Source organism: Odontesthes bonariensis, chromosome 3 (assembly GCF_027942865.1).
Source record: "Odontesthes bonariensis isolate fOdoBon6 chromosome 3, fOdoBon6.hap1, whole genome shotgun sequence".
Lineage (NCBI taxonomy): Eukaryota > Metazoa > Chordata > Actinopteri > Atheriniformes > Atherinopsidae > Odontesthes > Odontesthes bonariensis.
Window position 1 is genome coordinate 41,262,706 of NC_134508.1, and position 24,748 is coordinate 41,287,453.

The 24,748-nt window shown below is 46.0% G+C and overlaps 1 protein-coding gene across 1 annotated transcript in view; it reads left to right on the plus strand.

Moving 5' to 3' along the window:
• The first annotated feature begins 1,612 nt into the window (after window positions 1-1,612).
• The window catches only part of appl1 (adaptor protein, phosphotyrosine interaction, PH domain and leucine zipper containing 1), a 28,089-nt gene continuing 4,953 nt past the window's right edge, over window positions 1,613-24,748 (plus strand). The window contains exons 1-17 of the mRNA XM_075461838.1: window positions 1,613-1,787; window positions 3,391-3,489; window positions 3,597-3,656; window positions 6,586-6,657; window positions 6,769-6,856; window positions 7,281-7,322; window positions 10,196-10,254; window positions 10,755-10,901; window positions 11,236-11,318; window positions 11,398-11,559; window positions 14,386-14,574; window positions 14,664-14,706; window positions 14,790-14,846; window positions 15,448-15,539; window positions 17,843-18,022; window positions 18,430-18,482; window positions 19,146-19,320. Coding sequence (XP_075317953.1) covers window positions 1,734-1,787; window positions 3,391-3,489; window positions 3,597-3,656; window positions 6,586-6,657; window positions 6,769-6,856; window positions 7,281-7,322; window positions 10,196-10,254; window positions 10,755-10,901; window positions 11,236-11,318; window positions 11,398-11,559; window positions 14,386-14,574; window positions 14,664-14,706; window positions 14,790-14,846; window positions 15,448-15,539; window positions 17,843-18,022; window positions 18,430-18,482; window positions 19,146-19,320 — 1,655 coding nt within the window. The 5' untranslated portion in view covers window positions 1,613-1,733. The remainder of the gene's footprint in view (window positions 1,788-3,390; window positions 3,490-3,596; window positions 3,657-6,585; window positions 6,658-6,768; window positions 6,857-7,280; window positions 7,323-10,195; window positions 10,255-10,754; window positions 10,902-11,235; window positions 11,319-11,397; window positions 11,560-14,385; window positions 14,575-14,663; window positions 14,707-14,789; window positions 14,847-15,447; window positions 15,540-17,842; window positions 18,023-18,429; window positions 18,483-19,145; window positions 19,321-24,748) is intronic.

Below are 24,748 nucleotides of genomic sequence, written 5' to 3' on the forward strand. Positions count from 1 at the left end.
AACAAACCAGATGGTGACACAGACAGACAAAGAACAGACTACCAAGAAAACTCAGAGAGTTGCAATGGCGAGGGATCTGACTGAGATTAATCAAGGGGAATATATACCGAGGGGAATAAATGAGGAAGTGACTGCAAAGCATAAACTCAAACAAAATACCAACTAAGAACCGAGAACAACCAAGGAACCAAGAAATAAATAGACCATAGGAACCCAAATCACAGAAAAAATACCCAGAAACTACCAAATAAGAACAAAAAAGCGTAAAATAAGAACTAAATAACAATCAAACCACAGAAAAGACCAGAAATGAAAAAACTATCAAATGACAATTAATTTTTTTTAGATAAATGTTTTGATTGAGACAAAGTATTTTTTTGGTGTAATTTCTTATCTTTACTTTACATATTCTTATTGCCTTTCAACTTTAAGAATAAGACTTCACACTACACTAAATTAATGTTATTAATGATTTTTTTTTTTTAATTTGCTGTTAAAACAAGCTCAAAGATGGCTTCACTGCAGCAGCTGAGTGCTATAATATAGTAGTTATTTAGTAGTTCTAGACGCTCCTACTATGATCTTTCAGCATGGAATAAGCTTTAAAATTTAACGAGCTTACAAACACTGCCCTCTTTACATATTTCAAAGGTATAAGACTTTCATAAGACTGCATGAAGAAAAACTGTTACTATTTTAAGTAGAACTGGAAGAGAAATTTGTTTGATGTATTTGACATGGCCCTGTCTTTTTTACATCCTGTGTCATTTTTATTGTACTAACATTTTAAAATTGTCTTAAACTTTTAAGTGTAATTCAGTTTTTATGCTGCCCTTATTGACCAGGACTCCCTGCAAAAAGAAAATATTGTATCTCATAAATAAAGTAAATAAGAGGAAATAAAGAAATAAAGCAGGCCCAAACTGCAACCTTTCATCTCTAACACATAATGGATGCATGCACATGTATAATGATAAGAATGAGAATAAGAATAAACTTTCAATAAGACTTTTCTAAGCAAATGTTACAAAGTGCTGAACAAAGCAAAGGATACAAAAAAACTCAGGTAAAAACAACTTGAAACAAGTCAATACCACAATGTATAATGTAATAATATTGTAAAGCAGTTCACCAATTGATCAGTAAAAACAAAGTCAGGAAAGGCTCCCCAATAAATTTAGTTTAAGAGGAGATATAAAAGAGGACTCTGGCTCTGCTGACCTGATCACATCAGATAACTCATTCCAGAGTGCCAGAGGACCTCAGTCTACGTGGCTCATTTTTTACTAAGGGGGCAGACCAATAAGAAGGTGAAAGGAAATTCAATAGTAAGATCTTAAAATCAATTCTAAAACACACCTGGGAGCCAGTGATAAAGGTAGATATGTGCACTAACCAGCTGAAAATGTTTTAAAACTATTAATTCAGATTCAAAAAGCTGCATAATAGGCCATTGTGGCTCTGTTTTTGGCACTGTAACAACACTACATCGAGCGTGGTTGGAGCCAAAATGTCGTCTGTTACCATTTAAACAAGAAGCCAATCGAATTACTGAAAGAGTATTTTGTCCAATCAAAATCAAGTTAGGGGCGGGGCTTAATGGACCGGGAGGAGCTGTTTTGGGGTGTTGTGAATCCGTGTATTCAAGAAATCTTGAGTGGGAGTTGTCGGTCCGATTTGCTGTGCGTTTTGTCCGTCGATTCGAACCGATTACCAACGCCCCAGCTGCAGCCATGCCCGGGATAGAAAAGCTACCGTTGGAGGAAACATTGGAGGACAGCCCGCAGGTAACAAATCTCCTCCCTGGAGCCCTCACTAGCATGCTAACGTTAGCCACTTATTTAGCTAGGCTAACTGTCTTTCAGAGCTAAGTGTTTGCCATCGTCCAGCGGAGAGAAGCCGAATTTTAGCTGCTCACTAACAGCTTACGGCTCTTTTTAACCACAGCTGTCAGTCGGGTAGCTCAGATGGGAAAGTTCAGCTGCTCTGTGGCAACACAAGGTGACGGCTGGAAAGATCAGCTGGGCGAATTTACCAAGCTGCTTTGTCAACACGTCAGACGGCACACATCATTCAGTGTTACTTTGTAGCTCAAACTACTCCTTAAACAAGTTTCTGGCCGTTTATTTCCCTAGCCTCTGGGTAAGTTCCCCCCCCCCCCCCCCCCGATGACAATCAATCGTTTGGTCATCCTGATGCCTGCTGTTATTGTTAGATGTAAATTTCCCACAATGGCGAAGGCTGCAGCATTATAGCTCCAGATGGGTTGAGACACATCCTGGAGAGTGATGCCGTTTCCTGCAGCAAATCCAGGGCACAACACCTGCTGTAACATCACAGATCGGGGTGTGGCTAGAAAGACTGGTACTTAGTGACCTTATAAACCTACCTACAGATTTTTTTTATTGGGTTAATTTTTTATCTTGGTTAATCTGTAAACATTTTGACGTGATAAAACTGGAGCGTGCACGATAGTGACATTGGTTCCACTACTTTTAGTTTTGTCTCTTAACTGCCTAATATCTTCAGTTCACAAAATCAACAGGCTTATTTAATCGTGGTTTTAGCCAACGAGCATTGTGTACGATCAAATGAAAGAGATATTTACTTATAATTCAAAATAAGAGCGAGGGGTGACATGAATTCTGCAACATCGTACAACAGGGCTGGAACATACTGACGCCAATCTTGGGGACCAAAATTAACTTTATATAAGTACACTTATTAAAATGACCCACCAAAAATATTGTTGACCTGCCATAAAATTGCCTCATGTTTTATTTGATTAAAAGTAATCACCATAAGTGTTTAATCTGCAAACTCTAACATCACATTAGACTATATCTATGGCATATTTATCTTTATTCTACATCTTGTTTTATAAAAGATAAGTATTGCATTGTTGTAGTACACCTAATTTTTTTTAATCTTTAAAGTTAGTGGCTGACATTTTACATTTAAATGTACCACATGAGCTGCTCTGATTTGATTCACTGACATCAGGTCACTTTAAAGCATAGCTGTGTGATTTCAGAGTACCAACCACCTGCTTTGGAATCTTAAATTACTTAACAGCCTTTACCAGGTTTTGGCACTTAGCAAGTGTTATTTGGTCCACTTTAGGACCTGTGTGGACCCATTCCTCAATGATTTATTATACCTCAGTGACAAATGAAAAACGGCAGGAACTTTTGAGCTTGCTTGATGGCAAAAAAAACATGAAATGCTTTTCAGACACACCTTTAGTGCACAGTTGAGCTGTGGTGACAGGTTGCAGGTGTGGATTTGCAAAGATAGTGGGTGAGGTTTTTTGACAGTTACATAAGGGATCACAGTTACATAAGGGATGCTTCTGACTTCATTTCCACCTGTGACATTTTTTATCTGTAGACACGATCTTTGCTGGGAGTGTTTGAGGAGGACACTGCAGCTATCTCCAACTACTGCACACAGCTGTATCAGGCCATGCAGAGGATTTATGATGCACAGGTACACACATACACACACATATTGTGGACATGTGCCAGCAGTGTTCATTTAGAGGAACATTGATAAATGATGGCTGTTTGTATCATGCATGTTTTTTTGTTTTTCAGAATGAGCTGAGTGCTGCGACACACCTGACGTCCAGACTGCTGAAAGAGTACGACAAACAGGTAGACCGCTCCTTACTTTACACTGAGCTTATTGTTCTAGCCACCACGTTTGAACTCTAGTTAATTCTAAATTAATGATAAATTATATTTGTAAAGCATCTCCCAAAACCAGAGTCACACAGCTCGGGAAATTAAATAAAACAGAACAACAGGAAGAAAATCAGTGAGAAAAAACATTAAAACACTTTTAGATAAGGTTTTTGATAATGTTGGAGGTTCGATGAACCTGAGATTTTCTTCATTTGAGCAAAGCGGGGGTCCCCTGTAGATGTAAATTTAAACACAGGAACAGCCAGCAGCATCTCTGATATTTGATCTAGAGTTTGAACATCAGAAGGAATCAGTAATAGCTGAAGAATTAGTCCAAAAACAAAAGAAAACAGTAAAGTCACACTGTTTTATGTTAAAGTGATAGTTCGGAGTAGATTCACCCTAGGGTCATTTGAACCGTGACATCCAGCCAAGTAGCCCACCCGAAGTTTTTTCGATCTTGGCTGAACATCAGCTGAGTTACTGAGTTATCCCGAATAGCTTAGTACAAGCGCTAATGGAACCTGGCAGTATCTCCAAAATTACCACACTAAAATCCCATGCCATGACACCAAACTTCTACAGTAGTACAAATATGGTCTGTACTCACAAAACGATGCATTTTGAAGTTTGTACATAGTCCAGGAGTTTATTATTATCAACACAAGCCTAATAGCTTCTCTGCTGCTAAAGCTGCGTCAACGTCACTTCCTTGATCTGGGAGCTTCAAAGTAAGATGAGGGTTGATCTACTACTGTAGACAACAAAGTATATGCTATATTCTACATGATTTTTTATTAATTTTTATGTTGTAGAGTTGTGAATTTATTTAATCAATGGAGAAATTGAGCAGCCTTGCTTTGTTGTCTACAGTAGTAGATCAACCCTCATCTTACAATGAAGCTCCCAGATCAAGGAAGTGACGTCGACGCAGCTTTAGCAGCAGAGAAGCTATTAGGCTTGTGTTGATAATAATAAACTCCTGGACTATGTACAAACTTCAAAATGCATCGTTTTGTGAGTACAGACCATATTTGTACTACTGTAGAAGTTTGGTGTCATGGCATGTGATTTTAGTGTGGTAATTTTGGAGATACTGCCAGGTTCCATTAGCGCTTGTACTAAGCTATTCGGGATAACTCAGTAACCAGCTGATGTTCAGCCAAGATCGAAAAAACTTCGGGTGGGCTACTTGGCTGGATGTCACGGTTCAAATGACCCTAGGGTGAATCTACTCCGAACTATCACTTTAACACAATGGCCAGAATACATACATTTCCCAGGGACAAACAACATACCTTTACGACTGATCCTGTTGAGGAAATCTGCTTAAGGTTTGGAAAGAAGCAATACTAAATATGATATAATACAATAAAATATATATGGGCTGCACGGTGGTGTGGTGGTTAGCACCGTCGCCTCACAGCAAGAAGGTTCCAGGTTCAACACCCAGCTGGGGCCTTTCTGTGTGGAGTTTGCATGTTCTCCCCGTGTATGCGTGAGTTCTCTCCGGGTACTCCGGCTTCCTCCCACTGTCCAAAAAATCATGCATGTTAGGTTGATTGGCATCTCTAAATTGTCCTTAGGAGTGAGTGTGAGCGTGCATGGTTATTTGTCTCGTTTGTCTCTATGTGGCCCTGCGATGGACTGGCGGCCTGTCCAGGGTGTACCCCGCCTCTCGCCCATTGACTGCTGGGATAGGCTCCAGCCCGCCCGCGACCCGATCGACGGATTCAGCGGTATAGATAATGGATGGACAATAAAATATGACAAATCGATGATAGAACACCAAGAAGTATAATACACATATTATATCTAGAATGTGTTAAGAAAGTCATGCATAGATAATGTGAAGATGTTAGATAAATTCATGTTAGTGTATCTTGTCTCTCACTCACTTACTTGCGCTGTTTCTTGCCCATCTCCAGGGACAGATTAAAATAATTTCTCCTGGAAGTGATTTTTTTTTTTAGCTCTTGTGATTGTGGTAGTTCTTGGCTGCTTGACAGATGATTCAGCCCAGTGTGTTTGGCATTACAGACCTCATTTGAAATGATTTTTAACTCACCCTGTGGCAGTTAAACTCTCAGATGTGACATGCGAGAGAGATGAGAGATTCCTCCCATCCAGCTGCTGATGAAGTTTCAGGTGGTTTTGTCTTACGTTTCAGGCTTGAACTGTGCTGACTTGGAAACATGTTCAGGTGTCTGTGCTTGGAAACGACGCATTCTGCAGCCTAAACTCACGCCATCAGCGAATGATTCTCTCTCTGTCTCCTTTGAAAAAATAATGAGCTGAAGACACGTTCATCAGTGATGGAGATTCACACCTAAATGGATTTTGTTTGCCCTCTGGAAGTAGCCTTCCATTCCCAACTGCAACAGTATTTTTCCAGGCTTGGAAATCCGACTTTAAGGGGGATTCTGGATGTATTTCCAACTGGAAACTTGAGCACAAATGAAGGGGACCAACAGCAACAGTAAAATAAAAAAACATGACTTTTCCAAACAAACCACCAGCCTTATCAGACGAGCCCATAAACATAAGCCAGCAAAACACTGGATGTCAGCCTATTAACACCATCCATCTGTCTTATCACCCCAGCCTTTAGCTGTTTAACAATACAACCAGCTTTATCTCTTACTCTACACACATCTGCCTTTATTATACCTCTTTGATATGTGTTACACTGACCAATACTTTGGTCTGAACCACGATAACCTCACTGCATTGTGCTCATTCCTTTGATCACATCTTTCCTTACTTTTAGAAAAACCTTAAACTTTGAATTAAATTTGTTTAATGATGAGATCCATCCCAGATTCCTCTGACAAACGTGTATTTTCCTCATGGGACTCGATCTTACCCATTCATTCTGTGTCGTTGTTGTTCTCTGCAGCGTTTTCCTCTAGGGGGCGACGATGAGGTGATGAGCTCTACGCTGCAGCAGTTCGCAAAAGTCATTGATGAAGTAAGCGTATAAACAAAGCACAACTTTAGGGTCTGCAGGGTGGATTTTCATTGTTCATTGAACTGATGATCATGATTTCTCTGAACTTTTCTTCTCTTTTTCTCTTTCTAGCTGAGTTCCTGTCATGCTGTCTTGTCCACCCAGCTTGCCGATGCAATGATGTTTCCCATTACTCAGTTTAAAGAGAGAGACCTGAAGGGTAGGGAACACTTTTAAGATTGCCTGTTGACATGTTGAAAACATGAGAAAAGTATTTGGAAATTAACAGTCCAGCCAAATGTGTTAAATCAGTTGGTAAATCCTCAGGATTTTCCCTGGGTTCAGGGCTTTGCTACCACTCAGCAACAAGAGCTTTATCATGGTTGGGCACTCATGTTGGGCCATGATGCGAGAGGATGATGTTCAGTTTCGTCTTCCACACTGATGCAAGAGAAGCATCTTTTTCCTTTGCCTGGCTCTGAGCATTGGAAACAGGATAAATGGAATGGAAACATACTGTCATAATTTGTGAGGTGGCATTAGGATATAAATGCTACAGTCCTACTCTGTTGTTGATACAGGAAATCTACAGAAGCTAAAACAGAAACTCTTTGGCTTCATAGTGTTTTTTTGTCTTTCTCCAGAGATCCTCACCTTGAAAGAAGTTTTCCAGATAGCCAGCGATGGTAAGCTAATGAACCCAGTTTGTGTTTTTCCAAAGGAAAAATGTCTTACATTTTCCCAGAGCACCGGGGGGCCTAACTGAATTACCTGACGCAACATTACACCTGCTCTTAGCCTCTGCTCTGCTACACGTTAACACTGGTAAAACCATCCTATAATTGTGCATCACGCTGCAGTTTTAGTTTCAACCCCCCATCCTGAGTATGCATGAGGTGGTGGTGGAAAGAAAAAAACGCCCTTTTAACAGGAAGAGGCCTCCATCAGAATCAGAACCAGGGAGGGCGGCCATCCACGTCGACCTGCTGTGGGTTGAGAAGACAGGAAAGTGGGGACAACGAGCACCATAACACCAGAGGTCCGTTTCACGTAGCAGGTTTAGTGAAAACTCTGAGTAAGTTAACCCTGAAATGAGGGAAACCCTGAGTTTTCCGTTTCACAAAGGGAGGTAACTCAACCCCGAGAAAGAGGGGTAACTCTAGCCTGTTTCACAAAGAGAGGTAACTTAACCTCACGGTCAGTTACCGTAGTAACAGACTCTCTGAACCTAACCTGGTCGGGACCAGGTTTTATTCAAGAAATCTCGAGTTTCTTTCTATCTCCGCCCTCTTTCAGCCACACACGCCATTTGATTTCCTCATTCATTCAGTCAGCAGAGCGAGTTCTTCTACTTCTATAAGTCCATTAGGCACAGTAGGAGGCAACTTTTTTCACGAACATGTCCTTTTGACAACGATCCCGTGGATGAAGGTGCAGCATTATTGCGCAGAGAAATAAATATTCGTCGGAGATGGTTATCAGACCGCGCATAGATTTTTGCATTTACAGACAATTATCTTTTTGAGCGGCACCATCAGAATGTGTGGGACAAAAGAAAAAAAAGACATAAAAGACAAATAAATATTTGTATGAATAGGCTTAAAAAAGACATATATAGGCCTATTATATTTTATAAAGGCACTCGTGTCTTGGGGGTGGATTCCCTCCGGGGATTCCCTCAGCCACTGCCCTCCCGTTAGAGGTGGTGGTGCTGGGCACCACCCGTTTTACGGGCATCTGCCTTCTTTCTGTTGGCTCAGTAGAAGTCTGTGTTAGTTTAAATAGGCTTAATTATTTAACAGAACATGATATAGATGATGACTCTAAATTGTCCTTCGGAGTGACTGTGAGTGTGTATGGTTGTTTGTCTCGTTTGTCTCTATGTGGCCCTGTGATGGACTGGCGGCCTGTCCAGGGTGTACCCCGCCTCTTGCCCATTGACCGCTTGGATAAGCTCCAGCCCCCCCGCGACCCGACTGACGGATTCAGCGGTGTATAGATAATGGATGGATGGATGGTATAGATGAGAAGACATAGTTTATGTGTGTGAAAACAGCATTATGTTGGGAATAAAATAACTGCACAGTCAAATAGCCACTTAATATTTATTTTACAGTGTAAAACATGATCAAAATGAGGTACCTCCATGCCGAGGTCTCACCTGTTTGAACAATGTTTTTATATTTCATCTTAAACTGCTGCCAAGAGCGCTTCTCCCCTACGGGATTGCACCTAAATGAAATAAATGAATGGGCTACCATTCAAGCAGTTTCCCTGTAATATTATTGTGATTGCAAAGGACTACATTTAAACTTACACTTTTGCTGCTGCAGCGGTGTTGCACTTATTTCTAAAAACGTATTGAAACTCGCCGTATGAGCGCATTAAGATTTCCAATTCGAGGTTGGTGAAAAACGTGGCCCCTCCTCTTCCCCGTTGCCAAGGTGACTCGTCAAATCGGGGCTCCATTGATGCTGGCTTTTTAAAGTTGTGGTGCACGCGCTAAACTCAAGGTGAACTTACTCAGAGTTGATTAACCTCACTCAAATCAGCGTTTCTGGAACCGAAAACTCAGAGTTTTCTATCTCAGAGTAGATCAACTCAGAGATCAGGAATAGACTCAGAGTTGGTTGAACCTGCTACGTGAAACGGACCCCAGGCCAGGGATACCTGCTGAGAAAGAGAAACAAAAGTTAATGACAACAATGATGTCATATGTGCATGGAGAGTAAAGAGAGCAGAGGGAGGAGAGGTGCATAATGGGAGGTCCCCCAGCATTTTAGGCCTATAGCAGCATAACTATGTTATGTTTCAGGGTCATCTGAGCCATCCCTAACTATAAGCTTTATAAAAAAGGAAAGTTTTAAGCCTGGTCTTAAAGGTAGAGAGGGTGTCTGCTTCCTGAAGCCAAACTGGCAGCTGGTTCCACAGAGAGGGGCCTGATATCTGAAGGCTCTGCCTCCCGTTCTACTTTTAGAAACTTTAAGAACCACAAGTAGACCTGCAGGCTGAGAGCAAAGTGCTCTGTTGGGAAAATATCCAACTATGAGATCTTTAAGGTATGATGGAGCTCGGTCATTAAGAGGAGAATAATTTTAGATTCTGTTCTGAATTTAACAGGGAGCCAGTGTAGAGAAGCTAAAACTGGAGAAATACGATCTCTATGATCTGATCAAAGGAAATAAACTTAAATCTTAATATGAGGGAGGATCTCTCTGTTTTTTATCCGAGTTGTTTTATTGCAAAGAGCAAGAGGACAGTTGATGTAAATATTTTTCACAAGATTAAGTCGCTTGATATCTGTTTAACTACAAAAGCTGAGGAGTTTTAAGTATATAGCCTTTTTTTATCTTATAATCTGTTAATACTTTCTGTTCATTAACCTTCTTGTTTCATATTCTTAACACTCTTATAGCTTATCCTAAAATACATGTTGAGGGCTGCATAATGCTCACGTTGCTCACAAAGGATTTAGTGGTTTCTAATATTGTATTTTTTGCCTTTATCTGTTTAAACTCTTAAAGAAAACACTTTTTTTTGTCTAATTTCTGTTCTGCAGATCATGACACAGCCATTAACAGATACAGTCGTCTGTCCAAGAGGAGAGATAATGACAAGGTAACAAGTTATGAAACAAAAATGCTCTTATATTAGGTTTATTATTAATTTCCTCAGTACAAGAAACCGTACTTTATTTTTTATAGTACTTACTTAGTTATTTGGAATTTGATAACTGGGCTCTGTCTGTTTGTTGCTGTAATTATTCCTGATTACACTCCTGATTCGGTGGAAAATGTTAAGAAAAACACAAGTTTGTTCTATTAAACTATGACCAATTTCAGCATCTTTCATCCTGGTGATTTATGAGTTTTCTTTTTTTTATAGCAGACTGTTTATGACTTTATTGCCTCAGTGATTTATTTCCAAGCAGTTCAACCATACATCTTCATTTTAAGTTAATTTACTTTATGATGGTGTCAGCGTCCATCTGTGAGGGATGAGTGTTTAAAAAAAAAAAAAAAAAAACCCAGCAGCTTCCTGAAAGCAACATGATTCTCTTTACCAAATGATATTATCTTGCCTTTTAGGGAAATAAAAGTTGAGTTTGTTTGGTGCAGGTGAGGGCAGAGGTGGTGGAGGACGTCTACACCTCCCGCAAGAAGCAGCACCAGACCATGATGCACTACTTCTGCTCGCTGAACACACTGCAGTACAAGAAGAAGACAGCTCTGCTGGAGCCACTGCTCGGCTACATGCAGGCTCAGGTGCACACATACACGCACACACACACACACACACACAAACACACACACACACACACACACAGTCTTAATGGATAATTTGTCTCTAAGTTGGCGAGTGCAGTTCATATATAAGTTCCAGATTGTTTTACTGTACAACTGGACATAAACTCATTATGTGCACAGAAAAAATGTATCATTTCATAGTTAATTTAGAGAAACATTTAACTGGTGTCATGCTGCTGAGAAAAAGGCAGTCATTGCTACATTTGGGCCGGTTAAAAGTTCCATTCGTTTTGATTCTAAAGTTTTCCCGACTGGTTTGCTGATGTTTCTTTATCTGTTTTCTTCTGTACAGATCAGTTTCTTCAAGCTGGGGTCAGAAAACCTCACGCAGCAGTGGGAAGACTTCCTGGGAACCATAGGAACCAGTGTTCAGAAGTAAGACTCCACTCTAACAAGTACCCTTGTTTGATATATGAGCAACTACTTCGACCTGAGCATGTAAATCTGTGTACAGTGTGCGTCGGGAGATGGAGGATGAGGTGGGGCAGATGCAGCAGACCATCCAGGACATGGAAAGGTCATGTGATCCCCTGTACACACTGTGTGACCCAGACCCCGCCCACTCACCTGTTTGTCGCAGCCTGACCAGGAAGCAGGGCTACCTCTACATTCGCAAGTATGAAGCATCACGGGCTGGAGGGTGGCATGATGTTACAGCCAGATACCTCTGCATGTATACGCTCAACCAGACTCAAATGGGCTCCGTATTTCCATCTGCTCATAGCTCTAAGTGGACATTAATACAGCTGAGCGGCTCACATTCACATATTTTTCTGTTTCTTTTGTCAGTTGCATGAAAATATAAAAAATTGTGACTGAAAATCAGGCCATTAAGACTGTGTCAGCTCACGAGCATTTAAAGCATTTCCAGGCTGTCGCTCTGCTCTAATAAAATCCTGATTTTATAACCGCAGCCTCATTTGAGAAAATCATCATTCAAGTAACTCAAAGACAACATCTGTGCAGTGAATTCAGCCACACTCACATGTAAGATGATCTCCTAAACAGACAGTTAGAAGCTGCAGAATGATTTGAACGTTCCCAGAATCGCAGAATCAGATGGGTCAATAACTAATCCCCACTTGAGACATGGCTCTATGGTGGAATCGCACAGTTCGTTAAAGTTAAAAGCATAAACCAGATTCAGAAACTCACCTCTGCTCACCATTAAAAAAAAATGGGCTGTGGAGAGATAGAAAACGGTCAGGGATGGAATACATTAAGCTCTAAAAAATGAAAATATTGTAACATAATTGTTAAAGTAACATCAAAACGGGTGCTACAGACATGTAGATGGTTTAGGCTCATTTAAATTGTGTTAAGTACTAGCTAAGGACATAACAACGCCCTCAGATGGTGAGAAATAAAACAACCTAACTTGAGGATTCAGCAAATTAAGTGCTGTGAGGGGGTGACGGCTGAAAGTGATGAGTGTCTCACTTAAGCAGTGCCTGTAACTCACTGCTGTTGGAGAGCGGCCAGCTCATAAAGGCGGAATAAAGGTGGAATTATAGTCGACGCATCGCTCACGGCGGTGGCGGCCCGTGACGTCAAAAGGACGTTTCAGGCATGGCGCTTGCCTTGAAAAGACGGTGCAGCGCGTTGTCGTGCACAAGTCGATTTTTGTAATTTGGCTGCGCCGAGAACGACAAATCGGATGGACCAATTTGAGACCAGGCTCAGTCAGGAGGTGCGTTTGTACAGGCAGCTGTACGAAACTGCAAAGAAACAGCACAGGGACCACGTAAACTCCCAAAACTCGTGGACAGAGATTGGCAGAACTTTGGGGAAAGAGGGAGAAAAATGTGTGGAAGAAGCTACGGGACAGATAGGTGAAGGCAAAGAAGAGGGCAGAGACTCCAAGTGGTGATGCCGGAGGCTTCAGACCTTCACCTCTTTTAACTGAATAAAAAAATTTAAATTATCCAGATACTGCAGCAGTATCATTAATGACAGTATTCCTGCTCTTGACAGAGGCATTGTTTTCTTCTCGACTTTCGTGGTTGTAGAGTAGCGGTAACCTTTACGTAGCAGCGACACCTTTGTGACGGAGAAAATTGCAACTACTGGCGCATCGACTTGCGCCACTATATATATATATAGCCGGCACGAAATCGTGACGTCATCAACACCGCTCGCGCTAGCAGACGCGGCAACCATGCAACACACACAGAGAAGTATTGTTTGCAGCAGCCTCAAATGGGCTAGAAGGAGAGAATGAAATCATTTGTGTTTTCAGTGTTTTAAAGGGATAGTTTGCCTCTTTTGACATGAACCTGTATAACATCCCATATTAGCAATATCATTTCTGAACATCTTCTTACCCCCTGCTGCGTCCTGTGAGCCGAGTTCCAGCCTCGTTTTGGTGTTGACGAAGGTAGTCCGGCTAGTTGGCTGGGGTTTAAAAAATAAAGCGTTTTGCTTCTCAAAACAATATGCGTTCAAAAGAGTAATACATTTGCATCACAAAATTGTTTGCCAGAAAAAGTCAGACTTCACAATCGCTTGGCGCTATTTCTCTCTACCTTCATATCAATGCGTTCAACCACCTAGCGATAGCCGCACCTGCTACGGTGTTTACTGCTCGGAAGCAGGGGACTGCTCGGTCTGCACTTCGGTCTGCACAGTTTACACAGCCCGTAGTGATACGAAGGGAGAGAGAAATGCCGCCAAACGATTGTGAGGTCTGACTTTTTCTGGCTAACGATTTTGTGATGCAAATGTATTACTCTTTTGAACGCATTTTGTTTTGAGAAGCAAAACGCTTTATTTTTTTAAACCCCAGCCAACTAGCCGGACTACCTTCGTCAACGCCAAAACGAGGCTGGAACTCTGCTCACAGGACGCAGCAGGGGGTAAGTCAATGTTCATAAATGATATTGCTAATATGGGATGTCATACAGCTTCATGTCAAAAGAGGTGAACTATCCCTTTAACCTAATAGTGGATAAAAAGGGTTACTGCGTGGGGCTCCAGCCTCCTCATTGTCTGTAGATCCATGCAGGCTGATTCGTGAATCATCAATTATTTTAGTCCAGATTCTGTATTATCTTTATTCAACTGTTATTATTTTAGGAGGTGGTGTTTAATGCTTTAACACCTAAGAGCTGTTATAGAGGTTAAATAAGCTTATTTAATCTCTATAACAGCTCGTAGGTGTTGCTAATGGAATTATCTGTAAATAGGAGAGAAGATTCATTCGTAACACGTGGCTGAAAAGTTGTTATTCCTGCTCACACTGCTGCTTCTTATGGTTTGATAAATTAGATCTCTACTGTTGCTTCGTCACAAACAAACAAGACCATGAATAAAAAGACCCAACCTGTAAAAGACGGCATTGTATTTAAATAAATACAGAGCTCTAAAGTTCTCTTTCTACAGCGCTTTGTTCGCGCTGTCCTGATTAAAATGACTTGGCGTGGCCCTTCTTGTTGTTTCACAGTAAAACGGGCCTGGTGTCGTCATCGTGGGAGCGCCAGTACTTCTTCACGCAGGGAGGTAACCTGATGCACCAGAGCCGGGGAGAGGTGGCGGGCGGGCTGGTCACGGACCTTGACAACTGCTCCGTCATGGCCGTGGATTGCGACGACCGCCGATTCTGCTTCCAGGTCACTTCTTTTGATGGCAAAAAGTGAGACTCTTCTTTACGTTCTCTGATGCTTCTGCCAGTTTTGGGGGGTTTTCGTTTTTTTTTTTAATGCCAGTTTTGCGTTCTGTCAGAGTCGTGACGCTGCAGGCGGAGAGCAGGAAGGACTGCGAGGAGGTAAAGTGTTTTGCTCTCCGGTAATCTGCTTTGTGTTCACTGTTGTTTCCTCACTCTGTATCTCTTGGTGCTTCCTCCAACAGTGGATTGCAACCATCAATAACATCTCCAAGAGGATCTACCTTAGTGAAAACGCAGAGGTTTGTGTCCATTCCACAGATGATCTATATGTCGTCAGCTCAGATCTTTTTAGAGGAAAACACAAGTTCACATTTATGAGCAACATTGTTTGAATGCATGTAGGAATGACGATGCATATTTTCCCTTTTCACCTTCACACAATTGTTCTGTCTCGGTGGGAAAAGCACAGATATGGGCATGATTTTGAGGTTGGTGCTTGTAAGATGGAGTCTGAAGGCACACTTTTTGTAAAACTGGTCAAATATTTGCCAGGATGTCCCTGCAGGGTGGTTGACTCCAGCAAGTCCTCAGTTATGAATTTACTCTTCTTTAAGTTGCGTAGGCAGGAAGCTGAAAGACAACAAAGGGTTAGCAGTGCTTTTTAAAGTATTTTTCAGGATTTGTGTTGGTTTTAACAGATAGTTGACTGCACATATCTGCGAGTAAACGTGGGTTAGAGGGACTTTAGAGTCACATTCAGTTAGAGCTGAAATATTTAATCTGCCAACAGCACATGTAGAGTATAATAGTAGCAAGATGTTAAACCTAGGAAAAACTTTGAGAGTGGATACAGTCTTTTCTTATGGGTTGATGCTACTGGTGCTGTGATGTTATTGGTAGGAGCTGGCCGCCAGAGTGAACCAAACAGCCCTGGAAGCGGTGACGCCTTCACCATCGTTCCAACAGAGACACGAGAGCATGAGACCCAGCAGGTAGGACCGTGTGTGCAGGTGGTTCAGGCCTTGTTCGGGTTTCAGCTGCTCTACAGAAGACCCACTACTGTGGGTCTAAGTTTATATGATGCTAAATGCTGCTAAAATAAATTCAAATGTGTTTCTGGTGCATTTATTAACAATTTGTAAAATCCTAAAGCTCAGGCAGAAAAAGAGACGAGCCACCTCATCAAAAAGGAAAAGTAAAATAAAATGATGAGATGCGGACATTGGCATACCTGCTTAATGCAATGCATGATGGTCTATATGAGCCAATGTAGTGCACGATGACAAAATGACTGAATTGCTTCCTATTGGACTAAATAGTAAATGAGCGGACAGGACTTAAAGGGATAGTTCGCCTCTTTTGACATGAAGCTGTATGACATCCCATACTAGCAATATCGTTTATGAACATTTTCTTACCCCCTGCTGCGTCCTGTGAGCCGAGTTCCGGCCTCGTTTTGGCGTTGACGAAAGTAGTCCGGCTAGTTGGCTGGGGTTTAAAAAATAAACCGTTTTGCTTCACAAAATAATATGCGTTCAAAAGAGTCATACATTTGCATCACAAAATCGTTTTCCAGGAAAAAGTCAGACCTCACAATCGCTATTTTCTCTCCAGGGGACTGCTCGGTCTGCACGGTCTACACAGCACGTAGTGATACGAAGGTAGAGAGAAGCGATGTGAGGTCTTACTTTTTCCTGGAGAACGTTTTTGTGGTGCAAATGTATTACTCTTTTGAACGCATATTGTTTTGAGAAGCAAAACGCTTTATTTTTTAAACCCCAGCCAACTAGCCGGACTACTTTCGTCAACGCCAAAACGAGGCCGGAACTCGGCTCACAGGACGCAGAAGGGGGTAAAGGCGGTAGCATGGTTGCCGCGTCTGTCACGGCGGTGTCGCACCGTGACGTCAAAATGACGTTTCAGGCATGGCGCTTCCCTTGAAAAGACGGCGCAGCGCGTTGTCGTGCACCAGTCGATTTTTGTAACTTGGCGGCGCCGAGCACAACGAACCGGATGGACTGTTGTGAGACCAGGCTCAGTGAGGAGGTGCGTTTGTACAGGCAGCTGTACGAAACTGCAGTGAAACAGCACAGAGAGCACGTAAACTCCCCAAACTGGTGCACAGAGATTGGCAGAACTTTGGGGAAAGAGGGAGAGTTCTGTAAGAATGTGTGGAAGCAGCTACGGGACAGATACGTGAAGGAAAAGAAGAGGGCAGAGACTCTGTTGATGCCGGGGGCTTCAGACCTTCACCTCTTTTAACTGAATTAAAAAATTAAAATGATCCGAAAACTGCAGCAGTATCATTAATGACAGTATTCCTGCTCTTCATTGTTTTCTTCTCCACTTTCGTGGTTGTAGAGTAGCGGTAACCTTCATGTAGCAGCGCCACCTCTGTGACGGAGAAAATTGCAACTACTGGCGCGCAACGACTTGCGCCACTATATAGGGTCCTATGGCGGGCACGAACTCGTGACGTCATCAACACCGCTCGCGCGAGCAGACGCAGCAACCATGCTAGAGCCTTAAGTCAATGTTCATAAATGATATTGCTAATATGGGATGTCATACAGCTTCATATCAAAAGAGGTGAACTATCCCTTTAAGGCGTGAGCTCTTTCTGCCTCAAAGGCCATTTGGAAAGCTCTTTGGTAGTTTATAAGCTTGATGGTTCAGACATTTAGAACATTTAGACTCTAAAATGTTATGGTCACAAGTTAAACCATCAATTGGTGCTCAAAGAAGCTCATATGTTTCACCTGTTGAACATTTGGACTGGAGATTTAACCGGGAGACTTTGATGCCGAGCTTTTCCATCCATTTTCTATACCCGCTTAATCCAACTCAGAGCCGCGGGGGTGCTGGAGCCCATCCCAGCTGTCACTGGGCGAGAGGCAGGCTACACCCTGCACAGGTCGCCAGTTCATCACAGGGCAACACAGCGATGAACAACCATGCATGCTCACACTCACTCCCGAGGTCAATTTAGAGTCACTAATCAACCGGACGTGCATGTTTTTGGGTGGTGGGAGGAAGCCGGAGTACCCGGAGAGAACCTACGCATCACTAGCTTTTCCATTTAGAGAAATGAATGAGTTTCACTTCCTGAACGAGCTGAATAAAACTCTTTTTATGCATTTTATGAATAAAACCCTCACAGCTAAAAGTTGTGATCAAGAACCTCCCAACATCAGCTAACAGATGTAGTAAAGGTGGAATCCTGGTGGCCTGATTTAAGAGTCGTGCTTCGAGTTGTTCAAACCACCATAATCGTTTGTCTTTGTCTCCATTTCAGTAAAGGGCGAACGGGCCGAGCGAGCAGCATTAGTTCTGTGGGCTCAGAGCCGTCACCGGCTCTGTCTGTGCTCTCACTGGATGCTCTGGTTGCCCCAGACACACCCATCCAGTTTGACATAATTTCCCCTGTCAGCGATGAGAACTCCGGACAGAGCAAGACGGCAGCACAGTCGGGCAGGTTGGTGCGACTTTTATTCACGGGAGTTGGATGTGATTAGCACCCCCTGGTGGCCATTTTGATTTAGACTTTTCTTGTAAATCTTGAGAATAAAACAAGAGACTCGTGTGTTTGGAGTGAGCAAACAGAAATTAACAGAGATGATAATTCTGTCCTCATTTGTGGGTTATGGTTCGGTTCAGGGTAATGTTTAGGGTTAGGCATTCAGCTGTGATGGTTAGGGTAAAGGGGGATGCCAATAATGCATCATCACAGCTAAAGATATCTGTTTAAAGAGTCATGTTGCACAGATTGTACTTCCCATTTGTGAAGAATACAATCCTTTGATTCAAGGTTTAGGTTTGGATCAGTAGCGCAATGTAAGATCCTCTGAAGTGATTTAAGCTTTAATGCGTGTGTGTCCACAGACGGAGTAATCCATTCGGAGAGTCAGGAGAGAACACACCAGAAGACAGCGAAGGTACCTTCTGTTTGCCTGGACAAATCCTCAAAAGTATCCATGTTTTCTGTTGTATTCAACTCCAGTGTCGTCACAGTTTTTATTCTAAATGTTGAAGAAGGAAAACTTCCATTTATCAAATCATATTTGGATCAGGGGCAGAAAACACCTGATAGAGTGTGTTTTCCCCTGTTGGCCACAAAGTGGTGCAAAAGAGCCCATTAGACAACAACAAACAATTGTAAATAAAAGACATAAAGATTAAATTTCTGCTGTATTATAAATCATGTAAATCAAAATAGTATATTTTTGTTTATAATTAATCAGATGAGAACTAAGTATAAGCATCCTAAAATGTCTAATAGTAGATTGATGTGTTTAAAGGTTTAAATATGAGTGTTAGCTATGTTTTCTGTTATGTTAAACTTTAATAATTTGGTTGGATATGTAGTTTTTATGCAGATTCCTATATATTTTCATTTTGTTATGTTTTCCAAAGCTTGCTGTTTGGCCCGTACATTTTCATGTACTTTCCATAATCTTCCCTCTTCTATTTCACTGATTCCTGAAAATAATTCCACTCATAATCAGTTTGATCATTACAAATAATGATTGGGTTTGGATGCCCTGAGTAGAACAGTTCGACTCTATGGTTTTTATTTTTCCCGCCTTCGTGTCGTTCAGACTCGATCCTCCACCAGCTCTTCATCGTTCGATTCCTCGGCTCGATGGAGGTGAGAACTGCCGAGACGGCAGACGTCATCTCTGAGACCATGAGGCAGATCCTCGCCGCCAGAGCGATCCACAACATCTTCAGGATGACCGAGTCACACCTGCTGGTCACCTGTGACTGCCTCAAGTAACAATTAAAGCAACTGTTAAACACACATGTGGGGATTTATTGGAATTCTGGAAGATGCTGCCAGTTCTATTTCATCCTTACTGACCGCCAGAGGCGGTGCTTTCAAGCACTGGATGATACATCTTGCGCATGCGCAGGTCGAGTGTTAATACCAACAACGTCACTCGTGACCCCCTGCTGACCCCGGAGAGCCTATATACTTCCGGCAACATCAGCAGGTCAGTCCTTTTTTCATCTTCTCGCTGCGCAAGGTAAGTACTGCGTCTGCATATGAGACGAATTCTAAAACCAATTCTACTTCATCGTTCGCTGCTGGTGGTCTCGCGACGTCCCGTCGAGGCTGCGAGCTGCTCGCCCTTCAGAGACCGCGGCGAACTGCCGAGAGGTATGTAACCTTTTTTTCCCTCGGCTGATGAAGTTTACTGACCAGCTGTTACAAGCGCCGGTCCAGGTAGCATGCTCGCTCCTTCTCCCGGTGCTGTGCGCTGCACGTGAGTAACAGTCTGTTTATAGTTGCATTGTCGGTGAAGCTACATTGCTAGCCCCCCCCCGGCATCTGTAACCTACTTATGTTAAGCGGCCAACTCGGTTGTGCCGGTTCTTTGATTTTGTTGCTGCTATTGTTCTGCCCCTCTCCTGGTGCACGGCGGCGTGTGCGCCCCCCGCTCCCAGAACAGGTGGCCTATAGTGGTTGTCAGGTGAAGGCACCGTGTGCGGCTCCCGCTCCCGGCATCCAGCTATAGCTAATAGAACTTGCACTAGCCCCTCTCCTGGTGTAAGGCGGCGTGTGCGCCCCCCGCTCCCAGCACAGGCGGCCTATAGTGGTTGTCGGCGAAGGCACCGTTTGCGGCTCCCGCTCCCGGCATCCACCTATAGACGGTGTATAAATACAGCAATAGCCCCTCTCCTGGTGTAAGGCGGCGTGTGCGCCCCCCGCTCCCAGAACAGGTGGCCTATAGTTGATTGTCGGTGAAGGCACCGTTTGCGGCTCCCGCTCCCAGCATTCCGCTATAAGTAAAGAATTTTCTTCTGAAAAAAAAAAAAAAAAAAAAAAGAAAAGGAAGAAGAAATATATAAATAAGAATTAGTACTTATGTACTATCAGCAATATACTGTGTATATATAGATATATATATTTATTTATTTATATATTGGAGCTAGAGGTGGTCCCGACATGGATCACAACCACTCCTGCTCGGCCTGTATGGCTCCTCTACAACTTGAGGATGGCCATGATCTGTGTCCTCCGTGCCTTGGCCTCGGACATCTGAGGCAGGGTCTCTCAGACGAGTCCTGCATGAATTGTGGCATCCTGCCTCATGCTGTCAGGGCTGCAAGGCTGGCCGAGGTAGAGCGCCTGTTGGGCCCTCCCTCGTCTCCCCAGTTGACCCCTGACCAGCGGCTGGCCCCGTCTCGGTCTAGCCGACCACGGCGTCGGCCTGCTGAGACTGCAGGCCCCACCTCCGGGAAGAGGGCCAAGGGGTCCGGGCTTACCTCTAGAGTGGATCAGCTGACAGCGGAGCTTGACAGCATGAAGTCCCTCCTCCTGGCTCTCCAGCCTGGGGCTGGAGCAACCCAGCCGGGTGCCCTTGTTCCTCCAACGGCCTCCTTCGGTCCGGAGGAGGATGCATTTTCCATAGCAGCTTCAGCTACTATGTTTCAGGACTACGCTTCGGACGTGCTCCTGGGAGACGAAGCCTCCCGTCCCTCTGCAGCGGGCTCCCTGTCTTCAGCCCGTAGCTCGGCGGGTGGCAGGGAGGAAGGCTCTGTGGGAGCCGCCATCCGTACGGCTCTAGCCAGGCTGCAGCTGGACGTGCCGCAGGCTCAGCCAGCTTCGGCCAGTGCCTTTTTCAGGCGCTCCTCAACCCCCGCTGAACTAACTGTACCTCCATCAGAGGAGTATCTGAGGGAATTACAGACGTTCTGGAGGGACCCTAGGGCCCCTGCCCGTCCGACAGCTGATGCTCGGACCCTGGCAGCCATGCAGGACGCATCCAAGTTTGGCCTGGACCGCATGCCAGCGGTTGAGCCCACTATAGCCGCCCTGATCGTGTCACCCGATGAGGCTCTGAGGCGGGAGGCGAGGTGTCCTCGCCCCCAGTGCCGGGTTACGGATGACTTGCTGTCGAAGGCCTATGAGGCGGCAGCACGCATGGCTCGGATGGGTAATTCCATGTCCCACCTGCTGCTCGCCCTGTCATCATCCCTGCAGGAGACCGAACTGGACACTTCTGTCCACAGTGTTACTGACGCCTCTCTACAGGCCTTTGCACTGATGTCTAGGGAGTTGGGACGGGTAATGGCAACTCTCGTTCAGGCTCGCCGCCAGGTTTGGTTGGCGCAGTCCCCTCTCTCGGAGGCCTGCAGAAGAACCCTCCGCAGTGTTCCGGTGGAACCGGGGGAGCTGTTTGGCTCCGCGGCTCTGGAAGCCCTCGAGCGCACGGTCCAAGCTGGGAAGACCCGACAGCAGCTGTCTGAGCTTCACAGAAGCGCGCCGCCACCTGGCGACCCTAGGGGCCGTCCAGCTGCCTCGCAGCGCGGCACCCACTCACGGGCCAGGGGCCTCCCTCGGCCCCAGTACTCACGCCCACAGCCTGCTCAGCGGCAGGCACAGTCCTTTCGGGCGCCTGACCGACTGCCCCCTGGGCAACCTCAGGTCTCACATACTGCCCGTCGTGCCCCTGGAGCCCCTAGAGGTCGGGGGGCCCGACGCTGAGGCCACGGGGCCGACCGTCGGCCTTTTTTCCCAGCAGCAGCTCAGCTACTGGGCTGCTTCCACCAGGGACCCGTGGGTTCTTTCCACCTTGACCCACGGGTACAAACTTCAGTTCCGACGTCGGCCCCCGACCCATGGCCGAGTCAGGATGACTGTCATCCGCGACCCGGCGAAAGCCCGAGCCCTCGCCCAGGGGCTGTTCGTCCTCCTGGGCAAGGGTGCCATCGAACCGGTAGACCCCCTGTTGCACCCCGGGGGGTTCTACTCGACTTACTTTCTGGTAGCAAAGAAAGATGGCGGATTTCGACCTATCCTCGACCTCAGGAACCTCAACAGGTTACTGAAGGTCTTGAGGTTCCATATGTTGACCACTGCAGAGGTTCTGCGTACGGTCTCCAGAGGGGAGTGGTTTACCTCCATAGACCTGGAGGATGCCTACTTTCACGTTCCTGTGGCGCCACACCATCGGCAGTTTCTGCGATTCGCCTTTCAGGGGCGTCATTTCCAGTTCAGGGTGCTCCCGTTTGGTCTCTCCCTCTCCCCACGGGTGTTCACCAGGTGTGTGACGGCAGCCCTCTCGCACCTACAGTCGCGGGGTATGAAGATCTTGCCGTATCTGGACGACTGGCTCATCTGTGCGCCGTCCCAGTCTCAGGTGGCCCTCGACACGACGTGTCTTCTTTCCCATGTGGCCCGTTTGGGCCTCAGGGTGAATTTTACAAAGAGTGGCCTGGTCCCATCACAGAGCACAGTTTTTCTTGGGGTGACCCTCGATGCGGTCACCATGATGGCCTGCCCGTCGCCACGGCGGGTGAACGACATCCTCCGCCACCTCCTCCCGTTTCGGGAAGGCAGGCGGTTCCACTACGTGGAGTTCTTACGCGTCCTGGGGAAACTGACAGCTGCGGCTGCTGTGGTCCCCTTAGGATTGCTGTCGCTGCGTCCCCTCCAGAGGTGGTTGCACAGCTTTCACCTGGACGCCAGGAGACACCGGCACAGGAGGCTTGCGGTGTCCCACCGCTGCCTTCTTGCTCTGGCCCCGTGGAGGAAGCGTTCGTTTCTCCTCCAGGGCATGCCCATGGGCTCCATTGCATCCCGTCGCGAGGCAGTCACGACGGACGCCTCCCTCTCGGGGTGGGGCGCCGTGTGGCAGAACCGGACGGCTCAGGGGCTGTGGCCGGCGCGGGACCGCTCACAGCACATCAACGCACTAGAGCTGCGGGCTGTACACAGAGCGTTGCAGGCTTTCCTCCCTTTCTTGAGGGGCCGACATGTACTCGTGCGGTCGGACAGTGTTTCGGCCGTCTCCCTCATAAACCACCAAGGTGGCACCAGGTCTGCACTGCTACTGCAGGCATCCCGGGACCTCCTGCTGTGGGCAGCACCACGCTTAGCCAGCCTAAAGGCAATGTATTTGCCCGGGGAGCGCAACCAGACGGCGGACTTGCTCTCCCGTGGCAAGCCTCCGCCGGGGGATTGGCAGCTCCATCCGGAGGTGGTGCTCAATATCTGGGCCACCTTCGGCAGAGCAAACGTGGACCTCTTTGCCTCAGAAGAGTCGACCCATTGCCCCCTCTGGTTCTCCCTGACAGAGGAGAGCAGTCCCCTGGGACAGGATGCTCTGGCCCACGACTGGCCAGAGGTTCTCCTCTATGCTTTCCCACCGATCCCTCTGATAGTCCCTACGCTACAGAGGGTCCTCCAGCAGGGCCACAGGCTGCTGTTGGTAGCCCCCCTTTGGCCAGGGAGGACGTGGTTTCCACTGCTGCACAGGCTCTGCAGGGGTTCCCCATGGCGCCTCCCCGACAGGAGGGATCTCCTGTCTCAGTGGCAGGGTCGGATCTGGCATCCCGACCCGTCCCGTCTGCAGCTGTGGGTCTGGCCACTGCAGGGCCCGACCCGATGCTGACTGAGTGCTCTGGCGAGGTTTGCCATACCATCCTAAACGCGAGGGCGCCTTCTACCCGGGCGCTTTATGAACAGAGGTGGCGGCTGTTCACTACATGGTGCTTGGACAGGGGTGAGGACCCTGTGCACTGTCCTGTCCCTAGGATTCTGGAGTTCCTCCAGTCACTCCTGGATGACGGCCGGTCCCCCGCTACCCTGAGGGTGTATGTGGCGGCCATTTCCTCTCGGCATGCTCGAGTGGATAACGGCACGGTGGGAAGCCACAGGTTGGTGTCCCTTTTCCTGAAAGGTGCGCGGCGGCTGCGCCCCCCACGAGTGCGGCGCACCCCGCCATGGGATCTGCACCTGGTGCTCGGCGCCCTGTGCGCGCCTCCCTTTGAACCCCTTGCTCAGGCAGGGCTGAGGTGGGTCTCCGCTAAGACCGCCTTTCTACTCGCTATCGCGTCAGCGAAGCGCGTCGGGGAGCTGCATGCTCTGTCGGTGAGCGACTCCTGCATGAGGTGGAACTCGGATGGCTCAGGGGTTTCCCTATGGCCGAACCCCGCTTTTCTCCCGAAGGTGCTGTCTTCATCTAACAGACCTATCCACCTGGCACAGTTTGTTCCCCCGGAGGGGGAGGACAGGTTACGCCTACTATGCCCTGTGCGGGCTCTGAGAGCCTACGTGGCCGCGACTGCCGGTATCAGGCAGTCGGACCAGCTCTTCCTCTGCTACGGTGGCCCTCGGAGAGGCTGTGCGCTCTCTAAACAGCGACTGTCTCACTGGGTGGTGGACGCCATCACCCAGGCATATGAGGGAAGT